Source organism: Saccoglossus kowalevskii, chromosome 9 (genome assembly GCF_978046115.1).
Source record: "Saccoglossus kowalevskii chromosome 9, keSacKowa6.1, whole genome shotgun sequence".
Taxonomy (NCBI): domain Eukaryota; kingdom Metazoa; phylum Hemichordata; class Enteropneusta; family Harrimaniidae; genus Saccoglossus; species Saccoglossus kowalevskii.
In genome coordinates, this window is record NC_140649.1 from 34,314,949 (window position 1) to 34,333,257 (window position 18,309).

General features: G+C 36.3%; 1 protein-coding gene and 1 long non-coding RNA gene across 4 annotated transcripts; both read right to left on the bottom strand.

Annotated features, from left to right (window-relative positions):
- Window positions 1-9,237: 9,237 nt before the first annotated feature.
- On the bottom strand, window positions 9,238-11,736 carry LOC146739173 (uncharacterized). Of its 3 annotated transcripts, none has more exons than XR_014930637.1 (3): window positions 11,390-11,736; window positions 10,438-10,498; window positions 9,238-9,488 (listed from the first exon to the last, which is right to left on the bottom strand). XR_014930637.1 is itself a non-coding variant. In XM_085503838.1 (3 exons), exons 1-3 carry the CDS (start codon window positions 10,965-10,967, stop codon window positions 9,272-9,274), a joined length of 357 nt encoding a protein of 118 aa, XP_085359964.1. In that variant the 5' UTR covers window positions 10,968-10,970; the 3' UTR covers window positions 9,238-9,271. The 3 variants fall into 3 exon arrangements, 2 of the variants coding, with proteins under 2 accessions (XP_085359964.1, XP_085359965.1); XM_085503838.1 differs by lacking the exon at window positions 11,390-11,736 and adding an exon at window positions 10,889-10,970; XM_085503839.1 differs by lacking the exon at window positions 11,390-11,736 and adding an exon at window positions 10,866-10,937.
- Window positions 11,737-13,769: 2,033 nt separating this feature from the next.
- Window positions 13,770-15,390, bottom strand: LOC144357941 (uncharacterized). The gene is made up of 3 exons (XR_014930638.1): window positions 15,289-15,390; window positions 14,514-14,587; window positions 13,770-13,879 (listed from the first exon to the last, which is right to left on the bottom strand). It is a non-coding gene; the product is annotated as an uncharacterized LOC144357941 (long non-coding RNA).
- Between the last annotated feature and the right edge of the window lie 2,919 nt (window positions 15,391-18,309).

An 18,309-nucleotide genomic window follows, 5' to 3' on the forward strand; every position in this document is an offset into this window, starting at 1 on the left:
TTACGTTATTGGTTAGTCAACGCTGCATATACGGTCTATGTTTACAGAGTGAATGTACTAAGTACTCAATCTCAAATTAGTGTTAATAAAACGTAAAACACAAAAACACAAACAGCGCACTACTCGCTTATGCCCGCCCACCGTGGAATGTCGTTGCTGTACTGATGAAATTTGTCCACAGTTGTTGTCAAGCGTTCTTACCGATACACAAAAAATATTACCAATATGAGTTAAAGCGGGAGGGTCGTCGCCTGCACATGCGTCAGATGGCCATAGCGTGTCATTGTTTACAAACAAGCGTATGCCTTTGCATCTTGAATTTTCAAGGTGAATGTTCCGGCGAAGCACTCATTATCACCTTGAAGTATTTCATTAGGACTATGTGTATGTGACAATGCCCTCACAGTTTAGAATCAGTTTAACAACAGCCAATCATATAACTTCTTTCTTCAACGCGCTTGGCCAAGCTATCAAAATCTTCGAGGCGGAGCTAAGTCACTAAACACTCCACGTTGCTATTTAAGACGCGAACCACTCTACCATGTATTTCTATGGACTCTGCGCGAGCTGCTGTGCACTGATCAAAAAGCCGGTGAAAATAGCTAAAATCGAGAAAACAGCACAAACTTAACTTTGAAGAAATCCAACCAAATTTAATATGTTGCATATGCAGGGGTGACAACAACCATCCCAAAATACCGTTTTCTGAGAATTTATTGGTCTTTGTTTCACCATGATGATTGCCAGGCGGTGAAAATGCCTGACCCGAGAATAAATGTCGCTGAGCACAGCTAAAGCTGTGTTGGCTTGGATGTCGAGGCGATACAGCGACAATATCCATACATCATGCAACTCACTGATATTCAGACCAAAGCTATTCAAGCTTCACTTAATAATAGTGGTAATAGTGTTGTCACCACTGTTGACTACTATAGAAGAGTAGGTGTTATACCCCAAAGCTCGTGATATCACTGCAACACATATCGGCAGTAATGAAGCCGAAAACATCAGAAATGCAGAGCTCCGAGCGCTTTCTGGCAGTCTTTGTTTGTAACAAAGCATTCTATTGGTCGGTAAACTTTCTATCGCGCAACCACGTGACATACACGGTTATGAATGGTATTACCGCACGGTGTTGTAGAGGGAGGAATGTCCGAACGGAACAACACCGTGCAGGCGGACGATGATGCCTTTGCGTTTTAGCGCGTGTTGTTATCGTCATTTGGGACTCAATTCCCGCGCGTGCGCAGGTGACGACCCTCCCGCTTTTAAGCACAATACAAAATAGTGTTTATAAAATTATGCTGACTGGTGAATAACTAGTGTCCAAATTAGTGGCAAATTATTTTATATTTTTCAAGCGCACAATTATGTACGAGTTAAGCACAACTGTATATATGCATTTTATTTTAGTGTTTATAAAATTAGGCTGTTTGGTGACGATTTTTTTTCAAACAAACAAACAAAACAAATTTCAATGAGTGATAAGCAATGACCACATATGAAAATTTGTGCTTACAAGTCTTAGTAGGGGATTTGGATTATAACACGATCTAAATCCAACGTTAAGCCTATAAACGTTCCATTGTTTTTAGTGCCAAATCCCTTTGTTAAGTACAACAACAAATATTTCTTCGGTGTTTGTGAGCTCTTGTGTGATTGGTCAATGCATGGACAGCTCTTCCATTTCCGTGTTTTACTCCCTATCAATTTGGGCCCTCTTTAACCACAGACAGTATAGTAGTATAGTAACACCATGGAGGTAATACGATTATTACCTCCATGGTAACACCAAAGTCAAACGCTGTATGCCCAACGCAAGCTGGGCTGGAATATTATAATGACCAAGTAAACAATGACGTATTATTTACTTAGATGCGATATCACTACTTTCGTATCGAACTACAAGTATCTTTCCCCAAACGAGTCGTTTTCTTTCCGCAATACACATCTTTCGAACACACAATATTTATCAGATGTAAATATTACTTTTAATATATATGTTCCTGTCTAATTGAATAAAATTGTAAGTTAGTTTCAGATGGCAGTAATGTTTCCGTACATATTCAGTTTGTACAACGTTTTCGACAAAATATTTTTTTTTCATGATGCATGAATCATCTTATTATGTTATTGTTTACCGACTATGCTCGTTTTTTATTGTTCTCTGCCACGCATTTTTTTCAAACAGACTTTGAATCCGTATGTTCTCCGGCTGTCACCATCTTGACTATAGCTCACACTCTTTCAACCGGAATTCATGTCTAAGGTTGTACCCCGTTTTCGACAAAATACTCGAATTTTAGTTTTTATGATGCATGAAACTTCAAATGTTGTTATTTTCACCGACTACGCTTGTTTTTTGTTGTTCTCTGTCTCGCATTTTTTTAAATAGACTTTCATTCCGTTTTCACGCCTGTCGCCATCTTGACTACACGACCAGTCCTTCAGCCTGAATACACGTCTACCTACGTTATACCCTGTTTTTATTAATAATTTCAACAAAATAACTCGATTACTTGTGTATAAATGAGGCACGATTGTCTTTATTATTTTATTTTCACTATTTTCGGTTTTTTGTTAGCGTTTCAAAAGGTTTCTTTTACGTGACGATCAAGAAAACGCAAATCTTCGCTATTTTCGATGTTGATGCCCGGGCTCTGAATCACACACACAGAGTTGTTAACATGAATTGCCGTGTCTACTGCATTTGGATCTTCTGCACTATCATTTCCACCGTCATCAAAATCCGGAAAAAAAAACATCGAGCAAATCATCTACACCGCATTTCGCGAAAGTTCACGACTCTCGCCGCCTAAAAACAGAGTTTTCAAGACGGCACTTTCTTCATAGTAAACATATGTACCCGTAAACCAATTTTGATAGGAAACAGAAGCATGGTTTAGAAGCTAATTTGTTTTCAATCACTTTTGACCAAAAATACACATTTTTGTGCATATTTCAAATTACAGTGTCCATACAAAAAATACTTACAAAATTTCTAAATTCATACAATAAGCTTTCCAAAAATATATAGTTTTGTAGACAAGGGAGGTCATCTTGGTTGCCTAATTAACTTATTAAAATACCTGTCAGGTAAACTGCATTTCTACCTTAACGAGAAATCGAAATAAACATTTAGTTTGTGTTAACGGTTAGTTTAAATCAGCTTAACTTTTTTCCAGCCTACCCTGCTACAATAGAGTCGCTTACTTACGCTCCTTAAAAACGAAGACGTTACAAATCAACTATGGTAAAAAAAATATGTGTATACGGTATCGAATATGTTCTGGAAACGTTAAAAAATAGATCACAGCACTGAACGCGATGTATCTCGAAGCTATCAACAGTATAGTACCGCGCTTCGCGGAGAGCCGTTACAAACGTTAGCCCACTAATCCCGCCGATTCACACGTTAAACAATAGGCGTTTCCAGACCGGTGATAGAGGGACTGTGTCCGGGGTTACGTCCAAACGCCAAACGACTGGAGATCTGTGTTAAAAAATAAACCTTTGTTGTTGTGGTTTACGCAAGAAGAAGAACTACTTATGTTTTTAACATCACTTCACCTATTAACCATTCACCCTTAGACGTGATAATTTCAATAGTAAAAATCCGTTCTCAAAAATCCAAATAATCACAACCTCACCGAAATTCATTTTCTATTGTTACCCACAAGCCACACCCAGACCATTCATCAAAACGAGTGGTGTTGAGGGACGGTGTCTGGGGTATACTTGTACTCCGACCCATGCCGAGGACTTCCTGTTTGTAATGCTATATGATAAATCAGATTAACTATCACGTGAAACCAAATGAAAATCATTCTAAAATAACGTACTTATACCCACGGTTACTAATAACCACCATTCTGTGCACGTTTTCGACACGGATTAAAAACCAATTGTAAGCACCAATTTTCATATGTATAGGTCGAACGACCTCCTAAAGGTCACATATTTCGGCGATGCAAATTTATTTATTTCTACAATCATGGCGGCAATAGAGCAGTAAACTAGAACGTACCAGAATGTGTGACCTTTAGGGGTAAACCGTTTATTTTTACGTTGGGGTGATTAGACTACATACTGCAGGGACTACTAGTATTTTCTGTGATTCATTTAACTTTATCCATGTGTCATATTCAAGGTCATGGTTAATGGCGCATACTGACTCTATGTGAATTCTGTTTGTCAGTGATAATAGACAATTTCAAAGACGTTAAATACACGGAGAATTTACAATGGCTTTTAACTGGTATTACGATCAACCAGTCACGATCTCGTTGAGTGAACCCTAGCACTGAGAACAACTTTGTCTTGGTCCTACAATGAAAGTAAATGACGAGCATAAATGATAATGCAACTACAATTGTCACCGAAATAAACGAGAATTAAAGTTCCTATTGTGATTCCCACTTTGCAAATCTAAGATATTACCCCCTGATCTGACCAATGTGACACAGTCACAGTACCACAAGAAAATGTTGAGATTGTGGACGGGTAAAGAGAAATAAAATTAAGCATATGAAGTCAGATTGGTAAAACAATTTTATTTATTTATTGACAAAACACCGACTTCGGAAAATACACCAGTAAGGTCACTGAAACTACAAGACAATAACAGAGTGATTAACAGTAACAGATAAAAAGTGCATACAAGTTACAAAATGACATTTACAAATTACAAAATTCACTGTCCGATACCATACCAAAATAACATTAAATATCTATAATTACACTATGGGATGCTGCGGTTTTATTTTGTGTGTGTATGAGGGGGTAATTCTCTTCTCCCGGGGTTCTCCACACTTGTCAGGGGGGAATCTCGTCTTGCCTCTATATCTCGTCCCCTTGAGGTATGGGATCGGGAAAGTCACTTTAACTTTACAGTCAAATAAGACACACACAACGAAATACGTTTCAACTCTCGTCTTAGTTGATCTTTTGGAGCACTCTATAAGAAAAATCCCCAAGACTATCGCAAGGCTGACCCAAGACTCTTTTTAATAGACTGCGTCAAGGCTCGCCCCAAGTCTCTCCAGGACCGGACTCTCGACTGCGTCTAGTCTATCGTAAAGTACTTTTCAAGACCAACTCAAACTCTCTTTATTCATTTTCAAAACTCTAACCAATTACAAAACAGTATTAAGACTCTAGGGCGTAACCTTCAATCACAAAGCCAATCACACTAAGCACTGGATACGTTATATCTTTTGATTAATCGTTCACTACATTAATAACTACGAATACCAACTGTCAGAATGAGTAGTCAGAATAGCGACGGTTATCTCGTAATTAGTTCCAAATCACTGAGCCAAGTTCCGTCCAAAACTTCAAATAGGCCTAAACGATGACAGACATAACACAGCAATTCGCTAATAATCAGCTAATTAAGTCGGTCAACAGATACGCAAAAACAAATTCATGACACACCCCTTCACCCAAACTGAGAGATATGCCTCCTGGCATTGCACGTTCACAAATCAAAGATACCGTCGTCTACTCATCGTCATACGGGTTAACTACGAATACCAACTGTCAGAATGAGTAGTCAGAATAGCGACGGTTATCTCGTAATTAGTTCCAAATCACTGAGCCAAGTTCCGTCCAAAACTTCAAATAGGCCTAAACGATGACAGACATAACACAGCAATTCGCTAATAATCAGCTAATTAAGTCGGTCAACAGATACGCAAAAACAAATTCATGACACACCCCTTCACCCAAACTGAGAGATATGCCTCCTGGCATTGCACGTTCACAAATCAAAGATACCGTCGTCTACTCATCGTCATACGGGTTAAATACAATACTAAAAAAAAGGAATAAATCAAAAAAGAGTAAAACACACTAGTTAATAAACTGATTATAAGTCTAAATACAATGGTTATAAAGTCACAAATATCAACGGTTATAAATAAAAAACAAGGGAAAGGTTACCAATCGACTCACTTTTCTCAAAACGGTTCGCTGAGATAACCCTTCGCTGCACTGTCTCCGTTACTAAGGTTACAAACTCGATATCAAAAGGTCAAAAACTAAGGCGTGGCGGTGTAACCAAGCGATCAGCCAATCGCTGCAGTCGGCAGCATGATCACGTGATTACCAGGGATGCGTCTCTCGGTTAAAGCATTGCAAAGCGGTAACTAATAAACAATGAATAAACAAGCTATCAATCAAACTCCTGTCATCTACGCTTATAAACTTCAACTGAACTCACAAGTCGTTAATCTAAACAAAAGTCATACGGCGTGGAAACGGAATGCAAAGACAAATTCGCTTTCATAACACATATTACTCCTCTGGCAAAAAGACGGGAAATGCTAAAACGATATACACTACTGAGTTACATATAATTCTGTCAATCATGAACGAAAGCTTGCGTTATCAAACAATAGGCATATAAGCGCACCAAACTCTCATCTCAAAAAGACATTAAAAAACGTTACAAAGGTGCTCTCCACTCAAAAAGCGTAAGAAGTATTCCGGAAACAACACATAAACAAAAACAACTCTTAAACGTCGGTATCTCTGTACTCGACAAATCTCAAAACTCTTAAAAAACTTATTGGGGGCATCACTCTCCCCATCATAATCCTTACTCATTAAAACTCCATAAACTTCACAAAACTCAAAACACTGTGTTGCAAATACTGGGCTGATCTGCAGCAGCTCGGAACTCGGACATCATTGGCCAGTTTGAAAATACCTTATTTGCATATTAAAATTTGAAAAAAAAATTGTAGGGTTGTATGTGAAAGCCATGATAGGGAAAGTTTTGGGGGAAAAGTTCATAAAGGCCCCGCACTACTAACCTGAACAATCACCCTATCATTCCAGCCCCAAATGTAATTTAACATGCCCCTCCAAATAACTGCAATGACACAAAGAGGGTATAAACAATTGAAATGGGGGAGAGGCACTAGGTGGGCACGTTTAGAGCTATTGGTGAGGTGGTTGTTGCAGACGTCAGATACACTATTTGTAGTACTCCTCTTACTGGTTATGTTTGTATTATAATTGACTTTGATTTAGATCATTTTAGTCACCTGTGTATGTTCGGCAGTAGCCATGCTTAACATTATTGTTTCGATAGTTTTGTTTTGGTTTGCAAATGCAACTGAGACACCACCAGTTATAATCTGTTAATTAATGTCACAGATTTTGTCAAATTCATCTTTTCATTTGGTTGAACAGGTTGAACGTGGTTGAAAGGAGAGAGGGAATGGATTATGTCAAATTCATCTTTTCATTTGGTTGAACAGGTTGAACGTGGTTGAATGGAGAGAGGGAATGGATTATGTCAAATTCATCTTTTCATTTGGTTGAACAGGTTGAACGTGGTTGAACGGAGAGAGGGAATGGATTATGTCAAATTCATCTTTTCATTTGGTTGAACAGGTTGAACATGGTTGAACGAGGTTGAACGGAGAGAGGGAATGGATTATGTCAAATTCATCTTTTCATTTGGTTGAACAGGTTGAACGTGGTTGAACGAGGTTGAACGGAGAGAGGGAATGGATTATGTCAAATTCATCTTTTCATTTGGTTGAACAGGTTGAATGTGGTTGAACAGAGAGAGGGAATAGATTATGTCAAATTCATCTTTTCATTTGGTTGAACAGGTTGAACGTGGTTGAACGAGGTTGAACGGAGAGGGAATGGATTTTGTCAAATTCATCTTTTCATTTGGTTGAACAGGTTGAACGTGGTTGAACGAGGTTGAACGGAGAGGGAATGGATTTTGTCAAATTCATCTTTTCATTTGGTTGAACAGGTTGAACGTGGTTGAACGAGGTTGAACGGAGAGGGAATGGATTTTGTCAAATTCATCTTTTCATTTGGTTGAACAGGTTGAACGAGTTTGGAATGGATTATGTCAAATTCATCTTTTCATTTGGTTGAACAGGTTGAACATGGTTGAACGAGGTTGAACGGAGAGAGGGAATGGATTATGTCAAATTCATCTTTTCATTTGGTTGAACAGGTTGAACGTGGTTGAACGAGGTTGAACGGAGAGAGGGAATGGATTATGTCAAATTCATCTTTTCATTTGGTTGAACAGGTTGAATGTGGTTGAACAGAGAGAGGGAATAGATTATGTCAAATTCATCTTTTCATTTGGTTGAACAGGTTGAACGTGGTTGAACGAGGTTGAACGGAGAGGGAATGGATTTTGTCAAATTCATCTTTTCATTTGGTTGAACAGGTTGAACGTGGTTGAACGAGGTTGAACGGAGAGGGAATGGATTTTGTCAAATTCATCTTTTCATTTGGTTGAACGTGGTTGAACGAGGTTGAACGGAGAGGGAATGGATTTTGTCAAATTCATCTTTTCATTTGGTTGAACAGGTTGAACGTGGTTGAACGGAGAGGGAATGGATTTTGTCAAATTCATCTTTTCATTTGGTTGAACTGGTTGAACGTGGATGAACGAGGTTGAACGGAGAGGGAATGGATTTTGTCAAATTCATCTTTTCATTTGGTTGAACAGGTTGAACGTGGTTGAACGAGGTTGAACGGAGAGGGAATGGATTTTGTCAAATTCATCTTTTCATTTGGTTGAACTGGTTGAACGAGTTTGGAATGGATTTTGTCAAATTCATCTTTTCATTTGGTTGAACTGGTTGAACGTGGTTGAACGGAGAGGGAATGGATTTTGTCAAATTCATCTTTTCATTTGGTTGAACTGGTTGAACGAGTTTGGAATGGATTTTGTCAAATTCATCTTTTCATTTGGTTGAACAGGTTGAGCGTGGTTGAACGAGGTTGAACGGAGAGGGAATGGATTTTGTCAAATTCATCTTTTCATTTGGTTGAACTGGTTGAACGAGTTAGGAATGGATTTTGTCAAATTCATCTTTTCATTTGGTTGAACAGGTTGAGCGTGGTTGAACGAGGTTGAACGGAGAGGGAATGGATTTTGTCAAATTCATCTTTTCATTTGGTTGAACTGGTTGAACGAGGTTGAACGAGTTTGGAATGGATTTTGTCAAATTAATCTTTTCATTTGGTTGAACTGGATTCTGTTGAAATTAAATATAAAGTAAAACGCACTGACATCAAAATAAAATATATATACTAGCAAATCACACATTAAATCTTTTGAGCTTCTACAACAATTAAATAACTTGCTTTAAACTGCATATCATGAAAGAATATTCTTTTTTAGAATGATTTGTGTGTGTGTTGAACCTAATTCCAGTATGTACTACAATTAAAAACCACAATCAATTTTGTTTATAAACTATTTTTATTTCATGATTATCTAACAAACAATACAGGTATGTACATAGTGGTTTCTTTTAGCCATGAAAAATGTTAACTGAGGAACACACTTTATATGTTCCCAGTTGCCGCAAATGTTGCATTGCACACAGGCATACAAGTCAGTGTCTTTGTGGCACCTGACACACACAGAATCATTGGCAAGTGGTGAAGCCAAAACGTCATCATCGTGGACATCACTTGCATCATCATTTGCACTGAAAAAAGGAAAGATATCAAAATGTAGTAATTATGCACGATGAATGCTTAAAGCTTAACAAATAATGGCAACGCATATAGACCTGAAGAAGTTAAAAAAATAAACTATCAACAATATGGCTTCAAAATAAAATTGACCACGAATGTATGCAATTTAAAATCCAATGTTGAAAATAATTCAAACACGCATTGACAAATTTATGCACAATCTAATTAAATATTTAATGCCGTTTCCATCACTAGCAACAATCAAGAATTTCAGGTGTAGATTTGTTAAAATATTACTGTAATGCGATTAATTGTTGTACTGTAATGAGCTAAACATTTTTTGTTGAATCACTGATAAATAAGTATGTAGATCAATACATTGTATAAAATCATGCAAGCCATCTTTGGGAAACAACTGTTAAAATGACCTGCACCTGTAACACAGTATGTATGAACCTGATACAAAGCCCTATTAATCTGAGAGAAATGATTCTGGACAAATTTACAGTCTGTGATTTCAAGATTTTTAACAAAATGACCCTTGATTTGATCAAAATAACACAATCTATGGTATTACCATGAGTATAGTACTTATGTGCAAACTTTCAACTGAATCAGCCAATATGTTAGTAAGAAATTAGTATGTAAATGAAAAAAAATGGTCATCGGTCAGTCATTTCCATTTCAATATTGAAATCTGAAATCCAATATGCATGACGATGATACAAATTTTAATTGAAATTGCCCTGTTTTATCTCTGAGGAACATTCACAGTCACAGTATCAGAATTTAGCAATTTTGAGGACCAAAATGGCCACCAGACAGCCATACTTAATCAAATGGTACTAACAATTGATGTGCATATATATGAGAGTCATTATACATGGTCTGTGTGTTAAGTTTGAATGTTATCAGTAGAACACAAATTAATGGTCTATATAGTCAAGTACATCAATTTACCCATCACTACTTTTTCCTTCTGTGAATAATTCTTTTTCTTTTCTTTTCCTTTTCCAGCGACCTACAGAAAAATACATTTATTTACATAATTATTTGAACTTTTTGAATGTACTTGCAATTTTTCTTTTTGCATACATATGTTCACAAATTTAATTAATGCCATTTTTTAACTGATCACCCAAGATAATGATAAATGAAGTGTTATTTGCATGTTGGGATAAATATATATAAAATAAGAAAACAACTTTCTCCACTTGAGTGAATATTTTCAGTTTGATTTATATAGAACACTGAACATGTCATTGAAAATGACACAGTCCCCGTAAATTTTTTGAAAGTTCTTATTGTGCTCGTCATGGAGGGTTCATCGCAAGCATGTCCTTGAAACTTGAGTTCCAAGTGGCGTATACAACAGATTGTTTATTTACATTAAAACACATGTCCCATGTACCGTACTTATCCCGGTAAGAGCCCATGCCTGGGCAAACGCACACCCCCCACTTTTGACACAATAAAGGAGTTGAGGTCATATCCGGGCACACGCCCAGGGGGTCTTTTTCTACACAAAAAAAAACTATTTTCTATTCGTTGACTGTGGTTGTATTAACAGTTGACTTTCTTGAAGACTGTCGTGATACTTATAAAAAATGTTAATTGCGTAAAACAAGGGGTGAACGCAAAATAGTTGTGACAGCTTTCTGCCTTCAGGGCAGCGCGTTCTGAATCATAACAGTCAGCAAGTCTATAAAAATATATATTAAAGCAGAAACGGTAGTTCTCTTTTTAAAATATGTCGTGGCCCTAAAAATGGCCGGCCGTTTGGTTTGTGCTTCCTTAGTAACTTAGAAACGATTCAGGCAAATCGTAAAAGGAGAGCCGCAAGTGTCGCACTCGATCGGCTTTAGCGCCGTCGACAATGAAACCAATGTTGCAATATTGTAGCAACCCGTACCTGGGAGAGTGGTTGAAATCACGTTATTTTGGCTTTATAAAATATTTTGTAGCAGCTTGCGAATCTATAACTGGGGTCAGCAATTTTGCAATGTCACGCCGAAGACTGCCAACTTTGTTACCATCTTTCATCACCGTCATGTAAACATTCTTCTGTCGTTGGATAAAAAAAAACTTCCTATTTCAAGTCCACCGCGATATCCATATAGTGAGACATTCCAACCGCCGGAACTTGCTGAATGATAACTTTCACCGTGATTAATAAGCGTTGAGTCTGATAAAAAAGCAATGTCACGATTTGACCTTTATGATGAAATACGAGTAGTGATGTTATTATTAGCCAATCAGTAAAGCAGATGCATAAAGGTCAAAGACGATTGCTAGACTGTAAACAAAAGCATCGTTTGCCATCGCAGCAGAGCGACCCCATTTTTCTTGTCTCTTTATTATGATTAGACATGAATGAAAAGTGCCAAGCTGACAGACTGCGAAATCCGTGGATTAAAAGTGCTAGGTCCAAATTGTGTGGGACGCTATCGACGAACTTCAGGAATAAGTTGTAGGGATTTTGTTCGACGGCTACAGTGACGCCGACTTGGATTTTGAGGGTTTTGAGTTTGACGAAGATAGCAATGAACGTACAAATAAAGATCTGAAAAGTTTTTTTCAAACAGCTATGAATTTTTATAATTTTTACTGTGTAAATTTGTAAATTATTATTGATCTTGTATGACGGTTGATGCGTAATTTGTCGAGACCAGAAATCATTTTACGCAGTTTAACCCCTGACATTTTAATTAATTTTGAGTTCACGTGTGTTTGTCGGCTGGAAAATCCTAATTCAAATGATTCCTCACTGTCGATTTTTATTATTTCTGGTTTTTTGTCACATTATAAGCAATACATTATTTTTGTTCTACTTCTAGTTTTGCATATTGTTCATTTATTTCCGTTGCATGTTTTCATTTGTCGTTCTATTCCCTGCCGCAGTTCGATCGAACTGCGTGTTGCCAATTTTCGCGAATTTTCGTTTTTTTTGCTGGGGATCTCCTGGCAAACGCCCACCCCTTCTTTTTGGCAATTTTCCATGTTCAAGACCCTGGGCTTATACCCGGATAAATACGGTATATCTTTTACATGACATCATGAGGTGATACTCATCTTCTACTTCATTTTGATCACAAAGGTTGCATAATCTATTAGCAAGGGGTATTCCTTTGTGTCTGCCAGTCTCAATTTTCAAGTTATGGTCACTGACGCGGAATTTAGTTAAATTTTCGCGCATCTCAATGTTTTTCAGGGTAACAAGGTATGTTTCGAAAGCAAAATTGTTTTTTAATTCTCTGTATGTTCTTAATTTATTTTTTTCATTTTGTTTCGATCAATTGTCATTATGTAATTCACTTTTCCAAGTTGATATGAATGATGTTTGTATTTTGTTGTTGATTTGTCCTAATTGCCTTGCTGTTAGAGTTTCATCGCTGTTGATCAGGTAAGACTGGTTGATGTTATTTAAAAGGGAATCTATATTGGTGTACCATTTACTATTACTTTCTTTATTTTCTTGAAAAGCTAGTTTTAGTAATGGATTTGACGAGTTCTTTATACGATTAAAATATTTTATCATTTGTTTTTCGATAAAAGTCTCCAATGGGTAACGTCCAAGTTCGCCGTATAAACCCATTGTTGTAGTGTTTTTGGATGTACCCTAAAGGAAACGAAGATAATTTATATGTACATCTTCAATTGGTGATTTTAGTGAAATCTCATCTCCCCATACATCGCTACCATATGTGAGAATTGGTCTGATTAGTTTATCACAGCTTTTCCACCTCTAAGTACTTCCACAACTTTTCCTTCAACTTCTTTCACAACTTCTCCTTCAACGTCTTTTACAATTTACCACCTCTAACTTCTTTCACAACGTTTTTTTCAACTTCTTTCACAGCTTCCCACTTCTAAGTACTTTTACAACTTTTCCTTCAACTTCTTTCACAACTTTTTCTTCAATTTCTTTCCCAACTTTTCCGTCAACTTCTCTTAGGATTTTACCACCTCTACCTTCTTTCACAGCTTTACCAACTCTAACTTCTTTCACAGCTTTACCACTTCTAACTTCTTTCACAGCTTTACCACCTCTACCTTCTTTCACAGCTTTACCACCTCTACCTTCTTTCACAGCTTTACCACCTCTACCTTCTTTCACAGCTTTACCACCTCTACCTTCTTTCACAGCTTTACCACTTCTACCTTCTTTTACAGCTTTACCAACTTTAACTTCTTTTAAGACTTTTCTTTCAACTTTTTTTTACAGCTTTAGCGCCTTCAACTTCTTTCACAATTTCACCAGTTTCAACTTCTTTCATAACCTTTCTTTCAACTTTGTTTTCCATTCGCTCATTAAATTTTTTCTCAATCTCTTTTATTTTATTTCTCTTTCTTCAAGCTCTTTCTCTTTCTTACTTAGCCGTTCTTCTCTCTCTTCTGTAGACTGAAGGATTAAGTAAATGTAGAAAATGTCACTTATTCATAATGAGTGACTCAATATATGAATTAGCTGCAATCCAGTTGAAAAATTTGATGTATGTATAAACTTATTAGTTATCAGTAAACATTGAATAAGTAAGGATATTATCAGTTTCTTACTGGCTACTCGATTAGTACATGTATTGCAAAACCATTTCAACATATGTTGCCAAACTTATTTATTCACAGTATATATTATATTAATACTGCATTTTCATACATTAATCCATTTTTGAAATGTATTTTGAACATTTATTTAGTACAGGTTATGTCAAAATATTTCAATATTAATATTAACATTAAAGATGTTTTTAATAAGTTTTTCTTTATGCCAAATAGATAGATGCAATGTAATTGACATTTGGTATGATCAATGTTCAAAATTATTTTTGAGCCTTTCAACTTTCATGATATTGTTTACAAATAGATCAAATTTTGACTATATAGTATGTATGAAGTTTTGGTTTACAATCTTATTACAGGGTGCTCACATAGACTGTTTACTATATAAATATAGTACTAGTATTAATTTTCCTGCATTATGTTTCAAATAAATACATCATCGGAAAGTAATTGATAATAAATAAATTAAGATCTACCTGTATGTCGCAAATAATTCCACTGTCATTTTGTTCATCAGTGACATCAACTGCAGTTGGCTGTCCTGGCATGCCTGAGGATAAATATTTATGAACTTTCATTCAGTTTCATTTAAATCACATCGTCTGAATCACACAGTTTCGCCCCACAAACCTGTGCGTGATCGTGTGAGAAAAAGCTGTAATTCACTGCAGCTAAATTGAGTCATTTGATTGGGCGCGCCAAGAACCTGGCACCACCAATCAGAGTTGATGTATCATAAATGTGAAATTGGGAGCTAGATCAACACAGATTAAAATAATGGCGACATGTAGGCTTTGCTGATTCACCTGGAGTCTATATTGACACGTTTAAAAAATGTCTTATTCCAACTTTGAAAATTGTTTGTGGGCAAGTGAATGAGAACGATTGAGTGTCTAAATATTTGTGCAAACTGTGTATTATAAAACTGACAAAACTGTTGAAACTAATAACATATTGACTTGCCCGATATGGTCTTTGTTGCAACACATTTGAGGGACTGTGTTTGCAACAAACACTGCATTTTTTATCTAAAATCAATTCTTAAAGTCTTACATATCACAACCAAATTTGAAATACAGGAGCATGTGACCAGATGCACAGAACCTAATCCAATGCTACCATGATCTACATTGTAAAGGCTTGCTGGGGCTAACACAAACGTAATAAATACGAAATTTACAACTCATTAGATTAATCATCTAATGCAACACTAAAATAAATACTGCTGAATTTGATAACCAGCTTACTTACCGATTTTAACATTAATGTTGACATCAGCGAGTCAAGTGCAGTTCTTACAGGAGCTTCATTCTTCATACAATTTCTGACATGGACAAATATTTCTAGAGACACTATCATTTTATCGGCTATATTGATAAGGCCTATAAGGTTGGAAACAAATATATATAAAATCAGTTGACTGCTTTTCACACATATGCTAGCTGCAACACCAGCATACTAGCATTTAAAAAAAATCATATAAAATGTAAATAAACATTTTTAAAACATATATTCAATGGGGTAAATGAGTTGAAAGCTTAGAAAGGGCTACCATGTAATATTACCAAAAGTTGAATAGTTGAAAATTGATTTGTCATCAAGAAATATCATCCACAATAGTAAAATGGCATGCACATTAACATCAACGTATATCGGTACCTAGAAAATTTGGTCCAAATCTATTGTCTTGTTAATGAGATAATCCCAATTTGGCAAGAAAAATATCCAGTTATGTTCATCTATTTACTAATAATATTGGCTCAACACCTTGAACATCAACAACATAACTGGTATCTTTAAAGCGTGAAAATTGAGTCCCAAGCTAGGTTAACGCAGGCTAAAAATGCAAAGGCTCATGGGTACACGCTTGTTTGTGAACAATGACACGCTATGGCCATCTGACACATGCGCAGGTGATGACTCTCCCGTTTTAATTGTATATTGTGCAAGAATTCAACATATTTTGATCAGACACACATCTCTGCCAAATACATTATCTGGTGTTCACACTATTAGATTTTAACAAACATTGCTGAACAAATTATGATGTGCTGCACAGTGCAGCCATGACCTAGTGCATCAGCTGGACAAGTAATTAATCTAAGATGTGTTACCCATAGTACAATGCAATGTTGTAACCAGCCAATGATGAGAATGGGCAAAACATGAACGTGGCTACATATATATTATACAACACACAATCAAGGATTAAAGTTGGCCAGCATGTTTCCAGGATAGCCCATGAACAGCTATTGTCTTGTTTTTTGCCACCTTGGTCTTGCACTAGTTCATAGGTGTACAAAGCCAAGAAATAACATTTTTCTACTGATAAATTTACCTTGATTGATAGGCATGACCATATTCATTGCTCCACACTCTTTACTTGGGCAGTATCTGACCTTCACTGATACTTGCTTGAAATGAAGAAAGGTAATGAGGTACGACATATCATCCAGACTCTTTCCCTTTCTCTGTGTTGGCAACTCTAGCTCGTGCGAACAATTCTCACACACTGCATTTTCTGGCTCAAAAACAACAGGCCAGGTATTTCGAACGTCATTTTCTTTTATTTTGCAGAGAATAGATTTAATGTATTCTTCATCATAAGGTATGGTCTTGTCTAGTAGTAACTTTACAGTTGATTGACGACATATTTCGGATAATGTTGGTGTTGCTGACGTTGCTGTTGATGATGTTGTTGCTGTTGATAATGCTGCTGTTGAAGATGTTGCTGTCGATGACACCGCTGCTGCTGTTGCTGACGTTGTAGCTGATGTTGATGAAACAGATTGTAATGCAGCTGGCAATTCTTCTATTAAACATGAATGAAGCATATAGAAATGTATTCATCTATATTTAAATGAAGATTTCTTTGTTTTCACTAGTAATTTCCTACAGTCAGAACTAGGACATACAAATCCTTTGGTTAATGATACATGGCAATATCCAAGTGTACAACTTGTGGTTGGAGGACCATATACAATATATGTATTGTCAGATATCTTGACTGCGGCTGGTTTTGTTGACAGTTGACTTAAAACACCATGCATTTCACCTTTGACACTTTCAGAATAGGGCATTTGAGAAATGTCTTCAGCAGTCAGGTAATACTTTTTAACATTACCGGTATCTAAAGTTGCACCAAGAACTTTCTCAATATGGACACAAGTAAATTTTGACAAATCAGATGTGCTAGCAAGATTACGTTTATCTAGACACAAACTGTGCAAACATACACGTTCCCCACCACTCTTAATCATGACAATACATCTGTAATCTGGACCAGTCGAAGAGATTTTGACGGAATAAATTTCTTCTGTCACTTGAACAACAGCAGGGGTTCCTATTTTAAGTTTTTTTTTAAATGTTCCACCAAGGTAATTATCACACTTGGGACAATTTGCTGGCTTGTACTGGCAAAAATATGTCTCTGAACATACACCACAAGACCCCATTCCTCTCTTTATACCAGTCTGCAAATAAACAAAAAAAACATTTGTGTTGATTAGGCAGTAAGGAATGCTCACAACAGTTTGAACTAAACTGTTCTAGCAATTTACATATAGAACTTTCATACTATTTACCAAAACATAATTTTTAACACACATGTATATTACTCCAAGGCAAAATATTATAAAAATGTGATAATTAGTTTTTGAGAGTTTTTGCACCCAGATAGTCACACAGATAAACAAGGTAATACTATTAATGTGAAAGCAATCTAACAAATGGTTCTAGGGAAGACAACAATATAATGCAAGTGCATAAAACATATTAGAATTTACTTCAAATAATTTAGCTACATGTATGTTAAAATGTTCCTTATTCAAACACGATTGATACCGACGCATGTATTTTAATCGATAATACGTTTTGGCGACTTCATTAAAATTAATGAAATCAATCATACAGAAAACACATTAACATATAGAATTCACAAAAAGTCAATCATAAAAGTTAAATTTCAAGTAGCATACATTCAATATAACTATCTGAAGTCAATACTATTAGCATATGTATGTGGCAGATATCAAGTGTTCAAATAAAATAAAATAAAAATTTGCAATATTTTTGGCTTTGAGCTGAACAAACTTGATGGAGATTCACAAAAAAAAAAACCGGTACATTTAACAGTAGAACAATTATAACAAGAAAGCCATCAAAGATGGCAGATCACCCCCCCCCCCCCCGGCAGTGTTGTTTTAAAACCAAGTAGAGCCATAGAATTCAAGTGTATAACTAGTGTGCATTATAATTACTGCCTGAGTTTGA